We start from the raw sequence: 19754 nt of genomic DNA, 5'->3' as shown, positions 1-19754 counted from the left end.
CCTAAGAGCAAGCTGAGCAGTCAGAGGCGGGTCAGTTCCAGACGATCAGAGCGTCTAGGAGGCCACTCCTCTCAAGCGCGGGCGTCGGGCCGCAGGTCGGGTCGCGGGAGCCCCTTCCCCTAAGGCCAAGCAGGTTGGTCGGAAGCGGGGCGCCCTCCCTGGGTCAGCTGAAGCGTGCAGGCCAGGCAACTGGAGAGCCACCCTGCACGCCCGACTGTCCGACCCGGCCCGGCCGCGGGGTCCCCGGCAGGGGGCGGCCTCGCTCCGTGCCGCCCGCTCCTCCCGCAGCCGCCGCCGCCCCGGCTGCCGCTCCTCCCCCGGCCCCGCCTCCCTGGCCCCCGCGCCGCCCGCCTGTCCGCCGGTCTCTGCAAGGCCGTCGGTCGGTCCGCCCGCCCTCCCGGCGCTCCTCCGCCCTGGCCCCGCTATCCCGGCCACGCACGTCGCTTCCTCGGTTCCGGCCGCCGCTAGCCCGTTGCCCGCCCCCGGGCCGGCCGCCGCCGCTACTCGAGGCCGGGGATTGGCAGTGCGCGTAGGCCGCGCCGCCGCCGCTGGAGCCGGAATAAAGGGGCGGCCGAGAGAGCAGCCGGTCGCCACTCGCCCCGCGCCTGACCCCGCGGGCGGCCTGGAGCAGGTGAGCGGCGGGGCGCCCGGGGCTGCGTCTGGGGGCCACTCCCGCGCCCGCCGCACCCCTTCCCCAGCCGGCCCGCCCGCCACCACCACCACCTCCCCCCCTCCTCCACCTCCGGCCCGACCCAGCGGCCTCCTGAGCTCTGGGGCCGCCCAGGCCAGCCTGGGCGCGTAGCTACTAACCGGGCCCAGCCTGCGGCCCTGGGGCCTTCCTCCGGCCCAATCGCCCGCGGGGCCGGCGCTCCGGCCCGTAGCGGCCTGGCCATTCCTGGTGAGGGCTGACAGGGGACAGCCCAGCTGGGCCGGCTGGCAGTGCCGCCGGGGAGGTGATCGCCTTTCATTCGTTTTCCCAGGGAGGAGGAAGGGCTGGCGTGGGGCGCAGGTGGGGGCCTCCCTTTGCCTCCTTTACCTCAGTCTCTGCTCTTTGCGGAACGATCATTGAGGCCTGGGGGCCGCACCTTCCTGGAAAGGGCAGGGGTGGGCAGCTGAGCTGGGGGCCGAGGATCCGGGACCCTGGTTCTGGGTAGCCATTCATGCCGGAAAAAAATTCATCTGGGTTGGCTCATCCGGACCTAGACTGTGCTCGGAGTAGCCTCTCTTCCCTCTTTCCTGGGGAGGCTTCCTACCTGCTTGCTCATGCAACCTGCTGCGTCCACCCCGAGCAACTGCTCCTTTCCTTCTTTCCTTCCGGGAAGATGCTGTGGGTGACAGTTGTTCGCCTGACTCTTAGGTTTCTTTGGCAGAACAGTTAGAGGCAGGGCTGGCCTGTGAAGGCATCCCCTTTTTTCCTCCTCTTTCCCTCAGGAGAAAACTTAGAAACTTTTCGATGTTTGAGGCAGAGGAGCTGGAAACCTGAAAGTGGGTTGCATGTAATTCTAAAAGTTCCTCCCTCTCGCTGTCATTACCTTCTGCTGCCACAAAGTGGTGAGTTAGAGATTTGCCTGGGCTGGGTGGTCTTTACCTTCCATTGATTATCTAAAATGTTAGAGACTTGGAGCAAGGGAACGGGGTTGTCTCTGGAAAGGTTGTCTTTTCCAGGTTGTCCTGGGAAGAGGAGAAATGCTCAGTGCTTAGCATGCTACTTCCCACATTGCCGAGGCAGACTCCTGATTGCCTCCTTTTTCCTGAAGGCCTTGGCATTGTCAGATTCAGAGGATTTAGGAGTTTTTGGTGCTCTGGGAGATAACTAGAGCAGGGATGTTCTGCTATGGAGACCTCCAGGCTGGGTGGGTCTACGGACCTGTCATCGCTACCCCATCGTACATCGGCTCAGGCCTCTGCAAGACCATCCTAACTGTTGTGTGAAGAAAGAACAGGCACGTGGTCAGGAGAGAGGGTCTGGGGGATAGTTGAAAGGGATGTGGGTCAGCCCCTCACAAAATAATTTGTTTGAGATGGTCCTCAGTTCCTGTAGTTGTTTTAAATATTGGCTGCCTGAGGCTGTTTGCTGTTGGGCCTTCAGGTCTGGGAGGCCTGGTTCTCTGTCCCAGCAGGTTATTACCCTGAGCAGGGATGTCCTGGGTTGAGATTCAGGGCAGCCAGGGGAAAGGAGCTGGAAGGCCTCGGGGCGTCCTCCACCAGTGCCTCTCGGCTTTTATCTATAACATATTGGGCTTCCAAGTAAGATTTTTATTTGCAAAAAAAGTTATGCTGCTGAAATTGGTTTGGATGCCATGGCCCTCCCTCTTCCTTTGGAGCATGAGCAGAATTTATGACTTCTTTGTATTATGGGCAGATCATCCCGGACCGTTATCTGTGAGACAGTTGACTACAGAGGGCTGGCGGTAGGCTGGGAAGCGGGAGGCTCTCTTTGCTGGAGGGGCTGAGCCGCCAGCAGACGTCTTTGGTCGTGTGTGAAGAGAGAGGGTCTTCCAGCCCTGAACCCCTCTCTCTTCCCTGATGTGGCAGCAGTGTAGCGATTGCGGGCAGGACGGGGAGAGGGGCCCAGGGACCAGCTGTGTGTCTCTGCCTCAAGCTTATGGCTTTTCTCTTCTTTCCAGAACCAATCATCGGGGAAGGCAGAGCCCCTCTGGCATCACTGGCACCCTGCCTCGGAGAGCCCCGCCATCCCATAGGCAGAGCCTCGTAGTCAGTCTTGGTTAATGACTTGGGTGGTCTGACCAGTCCCTCTTCTGTGCCTTGTCCGAGGTTTTTGTCCATACCTGATCCTGGGCAGCTTCTCTTTGGGCTGGATCACCTTAAGCGGGAAACTGAAGCCATTACTCTCCAAACCCTGTTTCATCTTCCCAAGCATGTCGGAAAGCTGGCAGCAGCCGCCACAGACGCAGCCGCAGCAGCCGCAGCCGCCGCAGCCTCAGCACCACGCAGAGCCACCGCCGGCCCTGGCTGAGCACACACTGCCCCCGGGCTCGGCCGAGAACCCGCTGGGCTGTGCGGTCTACGGCATCCTCCTGCAGCCGGACCCGGGCCTCCAGCCCCCGCAGCACGCGCCCCTGCAGGCGGCGGGCGAGCCAGGCCCCAAGTGCGGTGTGTGCGGTCACGACCTGGCGCACCTGTCCAGCCCGCACGAGCACCAGTGCCTGGCGGGCCACGACCGCTCCTTCCAGTGCACACAGTGTCTCAAGATCTTCCATCAGGCTACAGACCTGCTGGAACACCAGTGTGTGCAGGCCGAACAGAAGCCTTTTGTCTGCGGCGTCTGCAAGATGGGCTTCTCGCTGCTCACGTCGCTGGCGCAGCATCACAGTGCGCACAGCGGCACGAGCGGCCTCGTGAAATGCTCCATCTGCGAGAAGACTTACAAGCCTGCCGAGGCGGCCGAACCGGCGGCCGCCGCCGCCACCTCCCTGCCCCCGGCTCCGCCGCCGCCGGCCGTGGCCCCTGCGGAGCAGGCCGACAAGCCGTACAGCTGCCCCATCTGCCAGAAGCCCTTCAAGCACCTGTCGGAGCTGTCGCGGCACGAGCGCATCCACACCGGGGAGAAGCCGTACAAGTGCACGCTGTGTGACAAGAGCTTCAGCCAGTCGTCGCACCTGGTGCACCACAAGCGCACGCACAGCTCCGAGCGGCCGTACAAGTGCGCGGTGTGCGAGAAGACCTTCAAGCACCGCTCGCACCTGGTGCGCCACATGTACGCGCACTCGGGCGAGCACCACCTGTTCCGCTGCAACGTGTGCGAGCTGCACTTCAAGGAGTCCTCGGAGCTGCTGCAGCACCCGTGCACGCCGAGCGGAGAGCGGCCCTTCCGCTGCGGAGAGTGCCAGAAGGCCTTCAAGCGGCCGTCGGACCTGCGGCAGCACGAGCGCACGCACAGCGCCGAGCGGCCCTTCAAGTGCGACCTGTGCCCCATGGGCTTCAAGCAGCAGTACGCGCTCATGCGGCACCGGCGCACGCACAAGACCGAGGAGCCCTTCAAGTGCGGCCTGTGCGAGAAGGGCTTCGGGCAGCCCAGCCACCTGCTCTACCACCAGCACGTGCACACCCTCGAGACCCTTTTCAAGTGCCCCGTGTGCCAGAAGGGCTTCGACCAGTCGGCCGAGCTGCTGCGGCACAAGTGCCTGCCGGGCGCCGCCGAGCGGCCCTTCAAGTGCCCCGTGTGCAACAAGGCCTATAAGCGGGCGTCGGCCCTGCAGAAGCACCAGCTGGCGCACTGCTCCGCGGCCGAGAAGCCCCTGCGCTGCACCCTGTGTGAGCGCCGCTTCTTCTCATCCTCGGAGTTCGTGCAGCACCGCTGCGACCCGGCCCGCGAGAAGCCGCTCAAGTGCCCGGACTGCGAGAAGCGCTTCAAGTACGCGTCAGACCTGCAGCGGCACCGGCGAGTGCACACGGGCGAGAAGCCCTACAAGTGCCCCAACTGTGACAAGGCCTTCAAGCAGCGCGAGCATCTCAACAAGCACCAGGGAGTGCACGCCCGCGAGCAGCAGTTCAAGTGCGTGTGGTGCGGCGAGCGCTTCCTGGACGTGGCCCTGCTGCAGGAGCACAGCGCCCAGCACAGCGCCGCCGCCGCGGCCGCCGAGGGCGCCTACCAGGTGGCCGCCTGCCTGCCTTGAGTGCGGCCCTGAGTGCGCGCCTCGGAGTGCGCGTCGGCCCCCACTGGTCCCCGCCGGCGCTCTGCCCACCGAGCCCTCCCCTGCCGACCCCGCCGGGTGGTCTGAGGCCCCAGGGGCGTGAGGACAGAGGGCGCTGGGCAGCCGTAGGGTGGGGGTGCCTGGCTCTCCTGGTACCAGCCTGGAGGTTGGGGGGGGGCGGGGAGGAGCCAGACTGCTGTGGCTGGCCCAGATCCCACAAACCTCTTTCCCATTACAGGATTCCTTTTTTTGAGAGCCATCAGCCTCCCTTGTCTCTGGGGGCCGGGAACCAGGCTGGAAGTCAAGTGGCCTCTCTCCACCCCATGGAGGGATTGGTGCCAGCCTCCACCTTCCCAAACTTTTCAGCCTAACTAGAAACCAGATAGGTTAGGAAAGAGGATGGCCATGGTCGGGCCTGGGAGAAGGTCGAATCCCATAGGTGGTCTGGATGTAGGTCATCCTTCTTCAAGTCGCCGTTTGAGGGAGCTGGCCAGCTTGGTGATGTAGTCCTGGGGACCAGGAGGGCAGACAGTGAGCCACAGGTCTCTCCGTCTGCTCCAGCTAGGGGCGATGTGGCCTCCCGGGTCCTGACAGGGAGACATACAGGAGGGCTGCACATCTGTGAGCGGGGTCTGCCTGGAGAGAATCAGCCCAGCCAGAAGGGAGGAGGCAGAGAAGTTCTCCTGTGACACACTCAGCCAGGGACAGTGTTGTCCACAGGGAAGGGAGGAAAGGCAGCTTTTGTACTGAGGGCTAATCCTCCTGTTCAGAAAGCACCCCTCCAACATTTGCAGCATGGTTCCAAGCTCTGGGGAGTGTGTTCTCGGCCAGACAGATCTACCCATGTGAAAGAAGGGATTGTTAGACCACCTTGGTGCCTGGGAGGCAGCAGGGCCAAGTCCACGATCTTACCAGTGGATGCAAACAGGTGTCCTCCCCCTTGAATGTGTGAACCAAAGTGTCAAGGGCATGGCCCCAAACAGCTTGCCCCAGCTACTTCTGGGCCAGGACCAGGCCTGGGCACCCAGGGTGGGGGAGGTGAAAGGACTCTGTCTCCACCAGTGCTCTCCCAGCCCCTGAGAGCCCTCCCCATCAGTCTGGCTCCTGGCCTAGACCCTGGGAGTCTTGTGGCAGTCCAAATGCCCTGGACATTATCCAGTGACTTCCAAGGCCAGAGATTCTCTCTGGGGTCCTCCTGGGGTCCCTGTAGGTCTCTGCCTACCCACTAGGCTCATGGAGTCAAGGGTGTCCAGGGCAATAGGGAGCAGGCCAGGGAAGAGGGTTGTTAAGGGAGTCAGTAGGTGCCTGGAGTTGACTGAGATCACTGGTCAGCAGGGGCCCTCCTTGGGAAGCCCAAAGGAGCTTTATTATCAAAATGATTCTTCTGAACCCAGCTGTGCCCCTGCCCCGCCCTCTTCCAGCCCTCCCTGGGCGTAGGTCTTGAAAGACTTTAACCAGTGCTCACACCAAGGGCCCAGAGGAGCAGGGAGGCCCGCCTTGTCTCACTCGCACCTTGAGAAGGCTGAACAGCCCACATCCGCCTCCTCTCTCGGACTGGGCTCCCTTCCTGTGCCTGCAGAGAGGGGCTGGTCCTTCCCCTCGGTGCTGGCTCTCAGTCACAATGCCTCAAAAGACATGGAACCCAGGCCGACAACAGGCCAACTGCTAATTTTTCCCTTTCCTTTGCTTTCTAAAAGCAGTTGTTATACTGTTCATAACATTGTATAGTTTAATTTCATGTCATTTTGGATCTTATATAAAAAATGTGAAAATTTGGATTTTTAAAAAGAACGACTCCATTTTAGATAGCCCCTTTTGATGTTAATATATAGTGAGTCCAATGTATGCTTTAGAAGTAAAGACATTGACCATCACAGACCAAAGCACTGCTTGTTCTGGTCGTTCTTCCCCAGGGGATGATGGGGTGTGGAGAGAGAGAAACAGAGGGGTACAGGCTCAGGTTGGCAGGCTTGGGATCAGGACATGAGGCTGGGTTCGAATCCTGAGTTTTGAATGTTCTGGTTGTGTGACTTTGGGCAAGTCACTCGACCTCTTTGGGGCTCAGTTGCCTCCGTCGCCTTGCTTAGTTGCTGCGGATTCACGGCATCATATATGGAGGCCCTGTGGGCAGGGGAGCTGTGAAGGTGCTGACAGGCCTTGGGGCCCTAGGGAAGAGGCCCTCGGCCTCCTGACCTGCTGGAGGTCTAGCTGCAGCCCTGGTGGAGGGAGCTGGGCTGGAGGGACAGGCAGCGTGTGGATGCTGAGAAGCAGGAGCCTGGCCTGGTAAGCATGAGTGCTTGCTCTAGCCCCCGTGGGAAACCAGGGCTCGCCTGGAGCAGCAGCGGCCCCAGCCAGGTGCCCTGCCCCAGAGGGTTGCCTGCTCTCACCTCACTTGTACTCACCCCATCCCATGGCCAGCCAGCTGTATGTCCAACCAGCTGCTTCCCTTCTCGGCCTTCCAACCCACCTTTCTTCTGTTCCCTGCCCCAGGCCCCCGTGGCCTGCTGTGGCCAGCTGTGACTCAGGCTCCTTCCATTTCTCAAAGGCAGGGGTGGAGGTGGGGAGAGAGGAAGAAACAGCCTCCCCAGGTCTGGGGAGGGTGGTCAGCAGGGTGGCCAACACCTTGCCCCGGAGGTTGGGGTGGTGAGCGTAGAAAGTCAAGAGCATAAGGAGCTGCCCATGCCACAGGGGGCTCAAAACTGGGTGCAGATGCCTCGTGGAAAGGCTAAGGAGGACCCCAGAAGTGACCCAGACCACACACTCTCCTTACTGTGTGCCCATGGGAGGACCTCCCTTGAGGAGCCGTGTGGTCCCTTCCTGCAGGCGTCCACTTGTCAGCCAGAGGACACCCAGGGCCCCTCGTGTCCGTGCCAGGCTTCAGTCCTGTCTTCCTTGCTAGCTGAGTGACCTTAGGCAAAATCCAGCCACCTTGCAGAGACTCCTGGAAGGCACTAGCCTGTGTTTGGTGCTTTATAGTTTCAGGTTGTCTTTCCTGAAAAGACATGGTCATCGTGTGCCTGGGGCAGGAGGAGCCCTGGCCGGGCGAGGCTGAGCTCACAAGGAGCCTACGGTGACTTTCCCTTGCTCTGTCTCCATCCTCTGCTCCTCTCACAAAGCTCCCATCTGGCGCTCAGCCTCCAGACTCCAGCCCGCCCCCAAACCAGGGCAGTGAATGGAACCTGGGAGCCTGAATGTTCAGGTTCAAGTCCTAGTCTGTTGATACGAAGTGACCCCAGGCACTTGTTATCTGCCCCTCATGGGGCCTCAGTTCCCCATGTGAAGCAGAGGTCTTGACCCTGATCTATAAGTGTCCCTAGAGACCTGAGACTCTGATTCTGGGAGGGTGACAGGATCAAGCTGTGTCTCCTTTTCCTCTCCCTGCCTCTCCTGGCCTCCAGCCTGCAGTCTTCCTGTCTCAATCTGGCTTCAGCTGTAAGCGACAGAAACGGCGCAGACTGGCTTGAGCAGCTGTCCGCTGCAGCTGACCACACCGCCCGTCCGCCTGCCCAGGAGCCCCCACAACCTCCTGCATCCTACGGCTGACGTGAGTCTCCCTCTTGTAGAGCAGAGCATTTTCACGAGGGGACTTCGGACATTGTGACAAGGGGGCTCCTTGTCAACTACCTCCTTAGTTCTACCTCCTTTAGTCTCTGGGGAATCATGCACTTTGCCCCAACCACGGACAGCATAGGGAGAAGGTGGTGCCTTGGGGTGAGCGGTGACACTGGGATGACAACCAGAGCTGGGGGGAGCGAGGGGGCGAGGCGGGCAGAAACCTCCCACTTCAGAGTTCGTAATTCGGTAGGGCGAGGGCACAGTGAAATGTGTGTGGAGGTGTGGAGGGTAGGGCATGTCGTGGCCACTCGGGAGAGCAGAACGGTTGGAGGTCAGAGGCCAGAGGGGGCTGGCCTAACTCTTCCTTCTGAATGTCGGAGCTCTTCCCCCCGCCCCCGCCCCGACACCCCATTCATAAGCCCTGTCCCCTCCTACCATCTCCAGGAGACGGGCAGGGCAGACCTGAGTATTCCCTTCGGGCTGACCCTTGAGAAGTCCTGGGGCTGCCCAAAGCCACGCATTTGGTGATGAAGGAGGCCTGGAATCGTGGGGGCTGGCCTGGTGGGGAAGAGAGGGGCTGCAACAGCCCTGGGCTCTGGACCTTACAGGCTTCCAGCTCTGGCCACTAAATCCTGGGGCTCTGGTTCCAACCCATTCTTCGCGGGCCAGGAAGCCGGTCACAATGGCTGGGCCCCATGCTGGTACCCAGTCTGGCCAGGGGAGCAGGAAAGCTCTTCGTTGGCTTGCACAGGGGGTGGCCAGCCATCCGGTGGGCCCTCAACTCCTCAAGGGATTAAAGCCACGGGGCACTGTCTCCCCATCTGTGCAGAGGCAGCTTCATGGAGAGCCTAGACCTCCTCAGACGCCTTTGTGGAAGTCTTCTGTCTGTCTCCAGTCCTCCATCCTGACCTCCCACCTCCCGGCCTCGTTCCCTCCTCCAGAGCAGGCCTCAGACAGGCCCAGGGCTGCTCTGGCCTTGGACGTTGGCGGGGGCCTCCCTAGCTCCACATCCCATCCTCACACGGGTGGGGGGGGGGTTCTTTGTTCCTTGAAGGTCATGCCTCCAGGAAAAGCCTTGGCCGCTATTGATTGTCACAAATCTACAAAGCTTCCAGGCTCGGAATGCCCAGTCCTCTTCAGGGCCCTGAAAAGGAGGTCAGCAGGAGGGGTGGGAACAGGGGGCGCCCGCGGGGTCTCCCTCTTCCCTCTGCATCCCTCCCCAACCTGGGTCTGCATTCCTGCCTTTGTTCATCCACAAGCTGGTGCTGCGGGGTATGCAGCTAACACTTCAGAGGAGAGAGGTTTGAGGTTTTCGTGTGTCAAAAGGTAGGGTCAGAAATGTCAAAGCTTCTGATTTTTAGCACAAAAGATGACGTGTGAGTCCTCCCTGACCCTCGCCTCACCCCTGATCCACTCCCACTGCCGGCCCCAGGCCCTGGGTGAGGATGTGTTTGGTGTGTTACTTTGTCATCAACACAGCTAGTACTTTGTAGTAGTTGTTTCATTTAGTCCAGATCTGCGTGTGGGCTCTGGGTGGCCCCAGGCCCCATTTCTGAGCCCCCATTCACTCAGAGAGATAAAAGGAGGCTCCAAGTGCAGTGTTCCCTTAGAGCCGACTGTGGGCCAGAGGCTAGGAGTTGTTCCGTAGTATCGGGGAAGAGATACGGGGAGAAGGGAACACTTGAGAGAGGCCTGCCTGGGAGACATGGTGGGATTTGGGTCGGAAGAGATGTGGAAAGCTTTTCGGGTGGGAGGAAGGCTTTGAACAAAGGTGAGGAGGCAGACAAGAGCCTGGGTGTTCAGAACAGCAAGGAGGCTGGCAGGGAGCTTTGTGTGGGGTAATTCACTGAGGCCCAGGGCCAGGGAAGTGGATTGGGGGACTGACCAGGAAGACCTACAGGTGAGGCCATGAGACTGGACTATCCCCAAGGTAGTGGCCATAGGGAGGATTTCTAATTTGATCTATTTATGATGAGTAAAGAGCCCCCTGAGGCTGAGGGGACTTCGAGGCCAGGAGACAGTGGCCCAGGCTAGGTTGGAGTGGGGCTTCTTCCCATCTCTTGGCCTCTGGGTGGGATTATCAGATGTCCTCACCCCCAGGAAGCCCCGTCTGGTTTCCTCCCCACTCTTGCCTCTATCTCTCTCATAGCGGGAAGGCAGTGCAATGTGGTGCCTGCGAGCCCAAGGGTCAGGCAGGCTGGCTTCAGTCCCCAGCTCTGCCGATCACCGGCAGTGTGACCTTGGGCCAGGTACTTAACCTCCCTGAGTCCATTCCATCATCCATAAAATGGGTCTAAAATCACCCACCTCATGGTGTCTGCAAAGTGTTTAATACGTTATCTTGCACTTAAAAAATAGAAAGTGTTGGGGCGCCTGGCTGGCTCAGTCAGAAGAGCATGCGACTCTTGATCTTGGGGTCCTGAGTTTGAGCCCCATGTTGGGCATAGAGATTAATTAAAAATAAATAAATTAATTTAAAAAAAGAAAGTATATAGTGAATCAGACTTGTTAATGCTCATCTACCCCGCATTTCCTTTATTCTTGGGCACACATTTTTAGGTCTGTGGAACCAGGATTCAGTGTGTAATTGGTGAGCAAGAATCTGATATTGCTAGCGTGGGTTACCATCCACAGTGTCTTGGGCTTGAGGAACATGGTCCAGGTGTGCCCACATTCTCACCTTCTGCCTTCAGGTTTGAATCAGCTGGGTCTGCCTTCCTCCTCCTGGATTGGAAGCATCTCCCAGGCAGGAATGGCATCTGGTGTGTGTCCTTCCTGCACCCAGCATGGGGCCAGGCAAGGCCTCAGATGTCTGCTGGGCCAAACTCCCAGAGGGCCTTGCCCAGTCATTCAACATGAAGGAAGCAGGGCCAGGAAAAAACCCCAGTTACCTGACTCCCCCTGGCACACTGAGGCATGCTCTCTGGCTGTCTCCAGTCCCACACAGGCCAGGAGTCCAGCATCCCTGCTGTGAAGGGAGGCTTGGGCAAATCTCTCTCTTCTCCGAGCTGTCATGTTGGAGGAGGCATTCAGGTTCTCAGGATGTGTCTCTGACACCCCAAGAGGTTCTGCCAGTGGCTTCCCGAGGTTCAAGCCAGGTGGACTGTCCACTGGGCTTGGAGGAAAGGGTTTCTTCCTGCATGAAATGGCAGGAAGCTGGCTACCTTCTCAGTAAGCCCCCAAGGAGGAAGGGGCTCCGTGATCTGCTTACCACTCCCCATCTGCTCCTCCCCATGTTCCTGCTCTGTTGTCAGCAGAACCCCACCCTCAAGGAGAGAGAGACAGACACCATGGTCCCTCACCTCGGTATAAGGGTAGTAACTGTCACCTCCACCCCTAAAAGAAATTAAAATCAGCCAGGAGTCTGTAAGGCAGGCTCTGTCTGCATTATCAGATGACAACACAACTCATCTTGTTTTTTACGCAAGATTGAACAAAAGACCTCCCATTCCGGGAAAAAAATTTGTTCTACGACACTGAGGGCAAACTCTATCTGAGCACTGTGTCAGGTGCTGGGACTTGTTTTGAGTTCTGAGTTCTGGATTTGGCTGAGGTGAACGACTTCCTGATCTGGGCCTGTTTTTCCGTCTATGATATAGCATAGCATCTGTTCCCGTCACTTTCCAGAGTGTCTATGGGCTATGAGGCGTGCAGGAGATAATGAGTCACTTGATGATGTGTTTTGAATAGTGTAACATGGGGTCCAGAAATAAAAGGCTGGTATTGTTCTTTAAATTCTTTCCACCTGAGACCTGGCTTGCATGCAGTAGGTGCTCAGTAAATATTAGTGGAAGGGGATGGGGAGGGTGTAAGTCAGGGTTTCCTAACCTTTGTGGGCACTGACTCTCCTGAGAATCAGATGAAAACAAGGAGATTCTCCATGGGAAAATGTATATGTGGGGGGACATACAGTTTTGCTTGTGATTTCAGAAAGTTCAAGGATCCCTGAGGCCCCAGATCCTAGCAGCAGGGGTCTTGTTCAAATAGTCTTAGAGCTTGGTGGCTATTTACCCTGATTGGGATCTGTCCTTGCAGACTTCCCACAAGTGGGATGAGGGTGGGGTATCTGGAAGGTCTGGGAGCTGTGCATTGATCCTGGCTCTCCCTAACTGTGCCAGAGACACTCTTCCCTAGCCCTTTGAGGGGGGTTATACCTGGCCCAGGAGAGCCTGTGGCTATCCCAGGACATCATGCTTTCCTTTCTGTAGTTTGGTGGACAGATGTGAGGGCTGGTCCTGAAGCTAGGTGGGTACAGTAGGCAACCCTTGCTCCATGCCCAGAGGCTGCCTCTAGCCCACCAGAGCCTGCCAGGCCCAGGGAAGCCCCCAGAGGATACAGGTATGGGGAAAGCTTCTGAGAAAAGTATCTAAAATCCCTTTCAGACCTCTTCTTTTCTCTTTAGGGCCCAAGTTCAGAGTCTGAGGTGGAGGGGGCTTGCTTGTGGGGCTACAAGCAGGGGACAGGGGCACAGGGAAAACCCGATTCCCAAGCTGCCTTTACACCTCACCCCTAGCTGAGCCTTAGGGCTAAGACCCCGACTCTCTACCGGTTGTCACGAGACCTCTTTCTCCTCCCCCCACCAGTCCTCCAGGAGTTGGCAGGGGACAGGTAAAGGTGAGAGAGCATCATCCTGAGGTACTGACCCCTCTCCCATTCCCTGCACCACACACACACACACACACACACACACACACACACACAGGCCTGATTTATTATTATTATTAGGTTTATTTCCAGTCAGGCTGAACTCTTAGGGAGATGGGTGGTCCCACCATACACCGTCTGTCCTGCTGGAGAACCTGAGGAGGGCGTAGTCCAGCAGCCTGGGGGTCAGCTTCCTTTTCACAGATTAATGCCAGGGGGTCAGGTAGTTGACACGACTATGGAGAGAAACAGGGGTGAGGCAGGGGCCTCCAGGGTGTCCTGGGGAAAATCAAGCTGTCCTTCTGTAGGCCTGCCCCCCAAACCCACCTTCCTGTCCTCAAGGCTCTGAAAACACAGCTTCCATCCTGTCTCTCTGTGGCTCAAGAGCCCTCAATGGCTCTTTATTTCCTTTCATTTATATATTTTCTGAGACTCTGCTTGACTTTCAAGCCCCCCCTTCCAGTTTGCCTCATCCCTGTTTCTCATTGACCCCCAGTCCTGCCCTGCTTTACTCATTCTTCAGACCTTTGTGCGCTTACTCTGGCAGGCATTACATGTAGTAAAATATCAGAAAGCGTTCCCGTGTGTGTGCCCAGGGTGGGCGAGAGAAGGCCAACTTCCCATCGGTAATTATAATGCAGTAGTCTACGTGCTATCGGATAGGGATGCCCCTGTGGTGACCAGCCCGAGGGGGTTTGAGCTGGAGGGGAGAGGCAGAGGGTCAGGGAAGACTTCGAGGAGGATGGGACATCTAGGCTGAGCTTTCAAGAGTGAGGAGGAATTTTCCAGGCAGAGAAGGAAGGATCACCTAGGCCCTGAAACAGCACCAGCAAGGGTGTTGTGTGCTTCGTAGTGCTGGTGCTTTGGGGGACACCCAGGAGCGTGGTACTGCTGCGGTGGAGGAAAGGGGGCCTGGTAGGTGGGCGATGGCCAAATGATGCTTGAATACCTTGCACCTAGCACCTTCCTGCTGGGAACACACACCTCAGCCCTTCCCACCTACCCGCATCCTGGAAGGCAGACTCTTGGTCCTTTCCTTTGGTCCCTGCTCTCCTCCCTGGTAAGCCGCCCTCCTTTTGGCCTAGTCTGAGCCACGTCGGGTGGGACATGCACTCTGCTCCCCCCATCTCCCAGTAGGCTGCGCTTTCGCTTGGCGCGGCCTGGATGTCACTCGGGGGGGGGGGGTACCAAGCCCTTGGTGCGAGGCCAGGTGGAGAGGGGTTTGAGAGTCGCCTGAGCCCAGAGGCGGCCTGGGCACAGCCTGAGGGGGGAGGGGCCAGGTGTGGAGCGGGTCCGGGGTCATTTCCCTACCTGTAGATAGAGCCAAAGCGTCGGAAAGCGTTCCTGAGAAAAAGGGAGGAAGGTGAGCCGGAGGTGGGGAAGGGCGACCCTCCCCGGGAACCTCACTCCCATGTCGGGAGGAGCCAGCCAACCAGACGGATTACATTCCACCCTGGTCCCACCTAATGCCTCCACTTGGAAAGGTGGGGTTGCCAGGGACTGGACGACAGGATGATCCGTTTGATCAAACATCTATTCATTTTGAACCTGCAGTTTTCTTGTGGTGTATTGGAACCCAGCAGTTTTCCCGGGTCTTACACTTTCAAGAGTCACTAAGTGTGCTCTGAGGAAAGCGGCCAAGACCCCATCCTCCCCCCTCCAGGTATGGGGTCCCCGGGCCTGTGGCGTCACTTACAAGGAGTCGAAAGGCAGGGGCTTTTGTCCGTAGCGGTCCAGGCTGGGGTTCTGGTTGAGACAGTACTGGAGAGGGCCAGAGGAATGGGGGGGGGGGGGTCCGTGAGCCAAGGGGGGACACTGACCCTCCTCCCCCGCCCCCCACATAGCTCTCTGCCAGCGATCTTGGCCCTGGGGACCGGAAAACCCTACTCTGGGTGTCCTCTCCCCCACCCCGTCCCCCGTGTTAGCCTCTCCTCCCCGACCCCCTGGTCCCCAGGACAGGTCAGCGCGCAGCCCTCCTTACGCGCCAGTTCTGGGTCACCTCCGGCTTCAAGTACCGCACCGCGTAGCCACTGAAACTCTCCACTGTGGGGAGACCGCCCTGCTCCAGTCCCAGCCCACCCCAAACAAGCCGCGCCCCTGCTCTCACCTGAGCCCCGCCCCCTGATCGAACAACGCCCACTGCTGGTCGGGGAGCCAGTCCCGCCTCTACCGCCTCGCCTGAACAAGCCCCGCTTCTAGACCCTGCTCCACCAGTCCCAGAACACGCCCCGCGCTCGGCCGCCGCCCCAATGGCTCCCTCGGGTTGGGACCTGGCCCCTGGCCCCTCCCCACGACGACCCCCACCTCTTTGCCCCTCAACCCACCTCGGTTCTGCCCGCTCTAAGTGCCCCAGCTGCTCCGCAGCTTCCCCGCCGTCCTTGCCGCCAGCCGCCCGACCCCTGCCCTCCCGTCCACAGCTGGCGCTCCGGGTCTCTCCCACCCTAGGGCGTCCCCCGGGCCCAGTAGACGGACCCCTCTTGCTTGGGCAGGGCAGCTTGAACTCGCCGGCTGAGGACACGAAGCGGGACCAGTCCTCAATGGCTCGTGTGAAGCAGGGCCAGTCGACCCGGTTGATGCCCGGCACGATGGGTACCAGCTTCCCCTCGTGGCACCTGTTGCGGAGTCTCTGGCCGGTCGCCGTGACGTCCTGCCAGGGTGATGGGAGTCAGGGCCACGGTGGTAAATGCAGAGGCCTGGAGGCTGACCCAGACCATCCCATCCCATTGCCTGGGGCTAACAGCTTGGCCCCTGGGACCCAGGCGCCAGGTGGAGAGCCTGAAGCCCCCTAAAGGAGATGGGAAGGGTGCGAGGGCCCAAGCAGGCAGCTGAAGAACCCGAGGTACTTGGGCTGGGCTCAGGCAGGATCTTTTTTTTTTTTTTAAGATTTTATTTTACTTATTTGACAGAAAGAGAGACAGCCAGCGAGAGAGGGAACACAAGCAGGGGAAGTGGGAGAGGGAGAAGCAGGCTCCCAGCAGAGCATGGAGCCCTATGTGGGGCTCTATCCCAGGACCCTGGGATCACTCCCTGAGCCGAAGGCAGACGCTTAACGACTGAGCCACCCAGGTGCCCCTCAGGCAGGACCTTCACACCCTTTCCCCTGAGCAAACCCACGGCCAGGAGCAGGGGACACTCACCAAACACTGCAGGGGTTTGTTGGGGACACCCAAAAGTGTGAAGTAGGCGTTGTCAAAGTCATCTGAAGAAGAGAGAGAGAGGGAGAAGAGGTGTCTCCTCCACCTGCCATCATGGGCCCACTCAGGAGAACTTTGGCTCACATTGCTTCAAAAGTTCCTGGAAATATTTGACAACTTAAAAAAAAAAAAACTAAACTCAAGATAAAAGAGATTTTTACTTTTTCAACGGGATAAACTCCAAGTAAATAAAAGATTTCAATGTTAAAAAACCCGAAACCGTAAAAGTACTAGAGGAAGGCATTATAATTCCCTTATAACCTTGGGGTGGGGAAGGCCATACCAACTCATTCACAATCTGATAGCCATTAAGGGAAGATTGATGACTTTGACTACATAAAAACAAACTTCTACTTGGCAAAACGGACAGGAGTCAAAGGGCAAATGGGAAAAAATATTTCTACTTATTTTACAGATGAGGTGAAATTTCCCTAAGGAATTCCTAGGAATCCAGACAAGAAAAGAAGATGGAGCGAGCCACGTGCATAGGTAGTTCACACGCAAACACAGGGAATGCAGATGGTCCCTCAAACATGAAAAAGACACTCAGCCTCATTCACAATAAGATGAATGCATATTCAAATTACACGAAGATGCCAATATTTGCCTATCAGATTGGAAACAATCCCAAAGTCAGTGCAGTTATTGGAAACAGTGCCACTGCTGTAACATTGCCGGAGGGGGTATAAACTGATTCCAGCCGATGGAAAGCAATTGGCATTATCTATCAGAAGTATAAATACACATACCTGCAGACCCTCCAGTCCTACTTCGGGGAATTTATCCCACATTACAGGTGTACACCTGGGAAATGATGTGGCTAAAAGATCTACCCATTTCAGCATTGTTCGTAGCAGAGAATGACGGAACAGCTCAAGGGTCTGTCATTCAAGGACTTGTTAAATACGCCATGAGACGTCCTCACTAGGCAGCCACTTAAAATAAATAGACGGAGTTCTCCATACGCAACCTCAAGGCGCACAAGGGTATATGCTGTTTGCTGCCTTTTGCTTAAACGCCTAAAACTGAGGCCATTGGAGGCAGAGAAGAATATGCATTCAGGTCACTACCATAACCAAGTCTTCAAACTTCACTTCACGAATATCAGGATAATAACATTACGTGTCTCCCGCTGAAGCATTAGGGCAAACATGGCGTCCATCCCCTGTGCAAGATTCTGGCCAGCAGCGTTTTACCGGGCTAACCAAGCCTCTGCATCTAGTTGCTAGTTCACGGAAGGCAATCAAAGTAAATGACATTGTAAGGAAATACTCAGATACACCATGTGGGACTATCTACAATGTAACTATTTTGACCTCTAAAAAGCCGGTATTAGGGGAAAAGGGAAAGTGGGTGGACTATTTCAGACTGAAACAAGATACGTAGCAACCAGTTGCAATGCGCAATCCTAGATTGCAGGCTGGTTCCAGAAGGATTTTGAAGCTGTGAGACATCTTTAGGGGCCATTTGGGACATTTCAATATGGACCGAAGAGTGGGTGTTATGGAATGATTGTTAACTTTCCTGTGATAATGGTATTGTGTCATATAGGAAGTTGTTGTCACTGGGAACTGCTTGCTCAAGTGTGTGTGAGAGAGTGTGAGTGTGTGTGTATGTGTGTGTGTGTGTGTGTGTGTTAGAGAATAATAAAAAATGGTAATAGATTAACTGAAGCAGGTGGAAGGCACTGGGCGTCCATAGTATTATCCTTTCACATTTCTCTGTTTGAATATCTTCATAACAAAAAGCTGGGGAGCAAAAGAATATATGTTTGTATTCACATTAGGAAACAATGGAAGGATAGGTTGGAAACTGGGCAGTTACCTGTAAGTCAGCAGAGGTGGGGGGAGGGAGATGTTAAGATGTATATTGTTACAGCATTTGAATTTTGAACCCGTGACTCCATTACTTTTATTAAAAGCATATACTTGCAATAAAATATATATCTAAATCAAGAGCTTTCCCTAAAAAATCTAGATAAGAGAAACCAGGAAATTGGAAGAAACGTGCTGAGCCTTCCCACGCAGCAGTTAGCCGGAGCCCTGTGACTGCTCCCCCTTAGAGGGACAGGTATGGGGGCTCCACTTCACCTTTCATCCCTCCCTCCTCACTGCTTCCCCACCCACCTCCAGCATTTCCCATCTAGGCCCTACAGGGCGGTCCCTCCCAGTGTCATACCCCCCAGTCACCATCCATCTCTGGTCCCTTGGGCCATCCCCCACCCCCTCCTCACCCCCTCCCCACCCCAGAATGCTCAGACCTTTTTTCTACTTCAGGTCTTCAGAGGGTCCCCTTTGCCTCCAAATCTCCCTGAGCTTAGCAACAGAGCCCTTGCCCCCAGCCCCAGCTCCTGCTGCTGCCCCAACCTTGTCCTTCAGCCCAACCAAACTCCTTAAGTTCCCCCAATACCTAGGGCAATTTTTCCCTTCCAGGCCCCTGCACATGCTGTTCCCCCTGTTTCCCTGCCTCTGGGGCAGCATCAGGCACAAAGCAAATGCTGAATACCTGTGCTGAAATGAACGTGTATTCATTCATTCATTCATTCATTCACTCACTCATTCATTCATTCACAGGCACCCCCACCTCCACACCCAAGCTTTTCAATTGATGAAGGGCTATTCCTTGGGTGCATGTGCCCTTTTCACCCCAAAGACTCTTCTGTCTACCTCTCATTCATGGGAAGTGTGAGGAGCGTCTTCTCTTCCTTTTCCACGTGGAGAGCAGATCGGGCAGAGACTGTCACTATCGCTTTATGGTCACTCCTGCTACCGTGATGATGGAGTTCTGCACACTTCTCTCTCCATTAGTAACCACCATTCCATTATTGTTGAGCACATATTCTGTGCTAGGCATGACTTTAAGTGCTTCTCTTAGCTTGTTATTTATTTATTTATTTATTTATTTATTTACATTCAGTTAATTAACATATAATGTATTATTAGTTTCAGAGATAGAGTTCAGTGGTTCGTGGGTTGTATGTAACACCCAGTGCTCATCACATCACGTGCCCTCCTTCATGCCTGTCACCCAGTTACCCCATCCCCCCACCCCACCCCCCTCCAGCAACCCTCAGTGTGTTTCCTGTGATTAAGAGTCTCTTATGGTTTGTCTTCCACTCTGATTTTGTCTTGTTTTATTTTTCCCTCCCTTCCCCTATTCTCTCAGCTCCTTTTAATCTCACCATAATATGAGGCAGGCCCTGTTATCCCATTTTCCTGATAAGGAAACAGAGGCTGAGACCCGGGCAGGTGTCTCCCCACCCCCCCACCCCCCGTCCCCCGCTTTTCTCTCCCCCAGGGCTCTCCTGGAAACCACCTGCCCCTCCCCCGCAAGGCCCAAAGGGGCTCGGTGACCCTGGCAGCCAGGTGGCCGGACCTTTGCGGCAGTAGGTGGTGGACCGGCAGTGCTCGTCGGAAAGGCAGGCCCTGACCGAGTCCATGTCCATGCGGCGCAGGCTGGGCAGGGCCGGGTGGTAGAGCTGCTGCTTCACGCCGGCCAGATGGTTGCGCGGCCGCTCCACTGGCAGCAGGATGGCCGGGGACGCGTACACGTGCGTGGAGCCGTCGTCCCAGGGCACCAGGTCGATGATGCGGGCCATGGCTGGGGAGCAGAGACACCCCGACCCAACACCCTTCTATGGGGTAGCACAACCTTGGCCAGTGCGGATTTCTCTACTCCTCCAACGCTACTACCCGGAGCTGGGGGC

At 57.0% G+C, this 19754-nt stretch overlaps 2 protein-coding genes across 2 annotated transcripts; one reads left to right on the top strand and one right to left on the bottom strand.

The window, feature by feature from the left end:
* Positions 1-343: 343 nt before the first annotated feature.
* ZNF319 (zinc finger protein 319) lies at positions 344-10697 on the top strand. The gene is made up of 2 exons (XM_026494864.4): positions 344-631; positions 2628-10697. The coding sequence occupies exon 2, from the start codon at positions 2880-2882 to the stop codon at positions 4635-4637; it is 1758 nt and encodes a 585-aa protein (XP_026350649.2). The 5' UTR covers positions 344-631; positions 2628-2879; the 3' UTR covers positions 4638-10697.
* A 2239-nt stretch (positions 10698-12936) lies between these two features.
* SPMIP8 (sperm microtubule inner protein 8) lies at positions 12937-19754 on the bottom strand. Its single transcript, XM_057314129.1, has 7 exons — positions 19424-19754; positions 15992-16053; positions 15327-15501; positions 14836-14897; positions 14551-14615; positions 14166-14198; positions 12937-13090 (listed from the first exon to the last, which is right to left on the bottom strand). The coding sequence occupies exons 1-7, from the start codon at positions 19644-19646 to the stop codon at positions 13060-13062; spliced, it is 651 nt and encodes a 216-aa protein (XP_057170112.1). The 5' UTR covers positions 19647-19754; the 3' UTR covers positions 12937-13059.

Source organism: Ursus arctos, unplaced genomic scaffold (assembly GCF_023065955.2).
Source record: "Ursus arctos isolate Adak ecotype North America unplaced genomic scaffold, UrsArc2.0 scaffold_19, whole genome shotgun sequence".
NCBI lineage: Eukaryota > Metazoa > Chordata > Mammalia > Carnivora > Ursidae > Ursus > Ursus arctos.
This window is presented reverse-complemented; position numbering and strand designations above follow the sequence as displayed.

Coding starts and splice junctions, on each gene's coding strand:
- ZNF319 (XM_026494864.4), top strand. CDS start 2,880: ATGTCGGAAAGCTGGCAGCAGCCGCCACAGACGCAGCCGCAGCAGCCG.
- SPMIP8 (XM_057314129.1), bottom strand. CDS start 19,646: ATGGCCCGCATCATCGACCTGGTGCCCTGGGACGACGGCTCCACGCAC. Junction 16,054..19,423: donor CACCACCTACTGCCGCAAAG/GTCCGGCCACCT, acceptor TCTCTTCTTCAG/ATGACTTTGACAACGCCTAC. Junction 14,616..14,835: donor AGGTGACCCAGAACTGGCGC/GTAAGGAGGGCT, acceptor GGCCCTCTCCAG/TACTGTCTCAACCAGAACCC.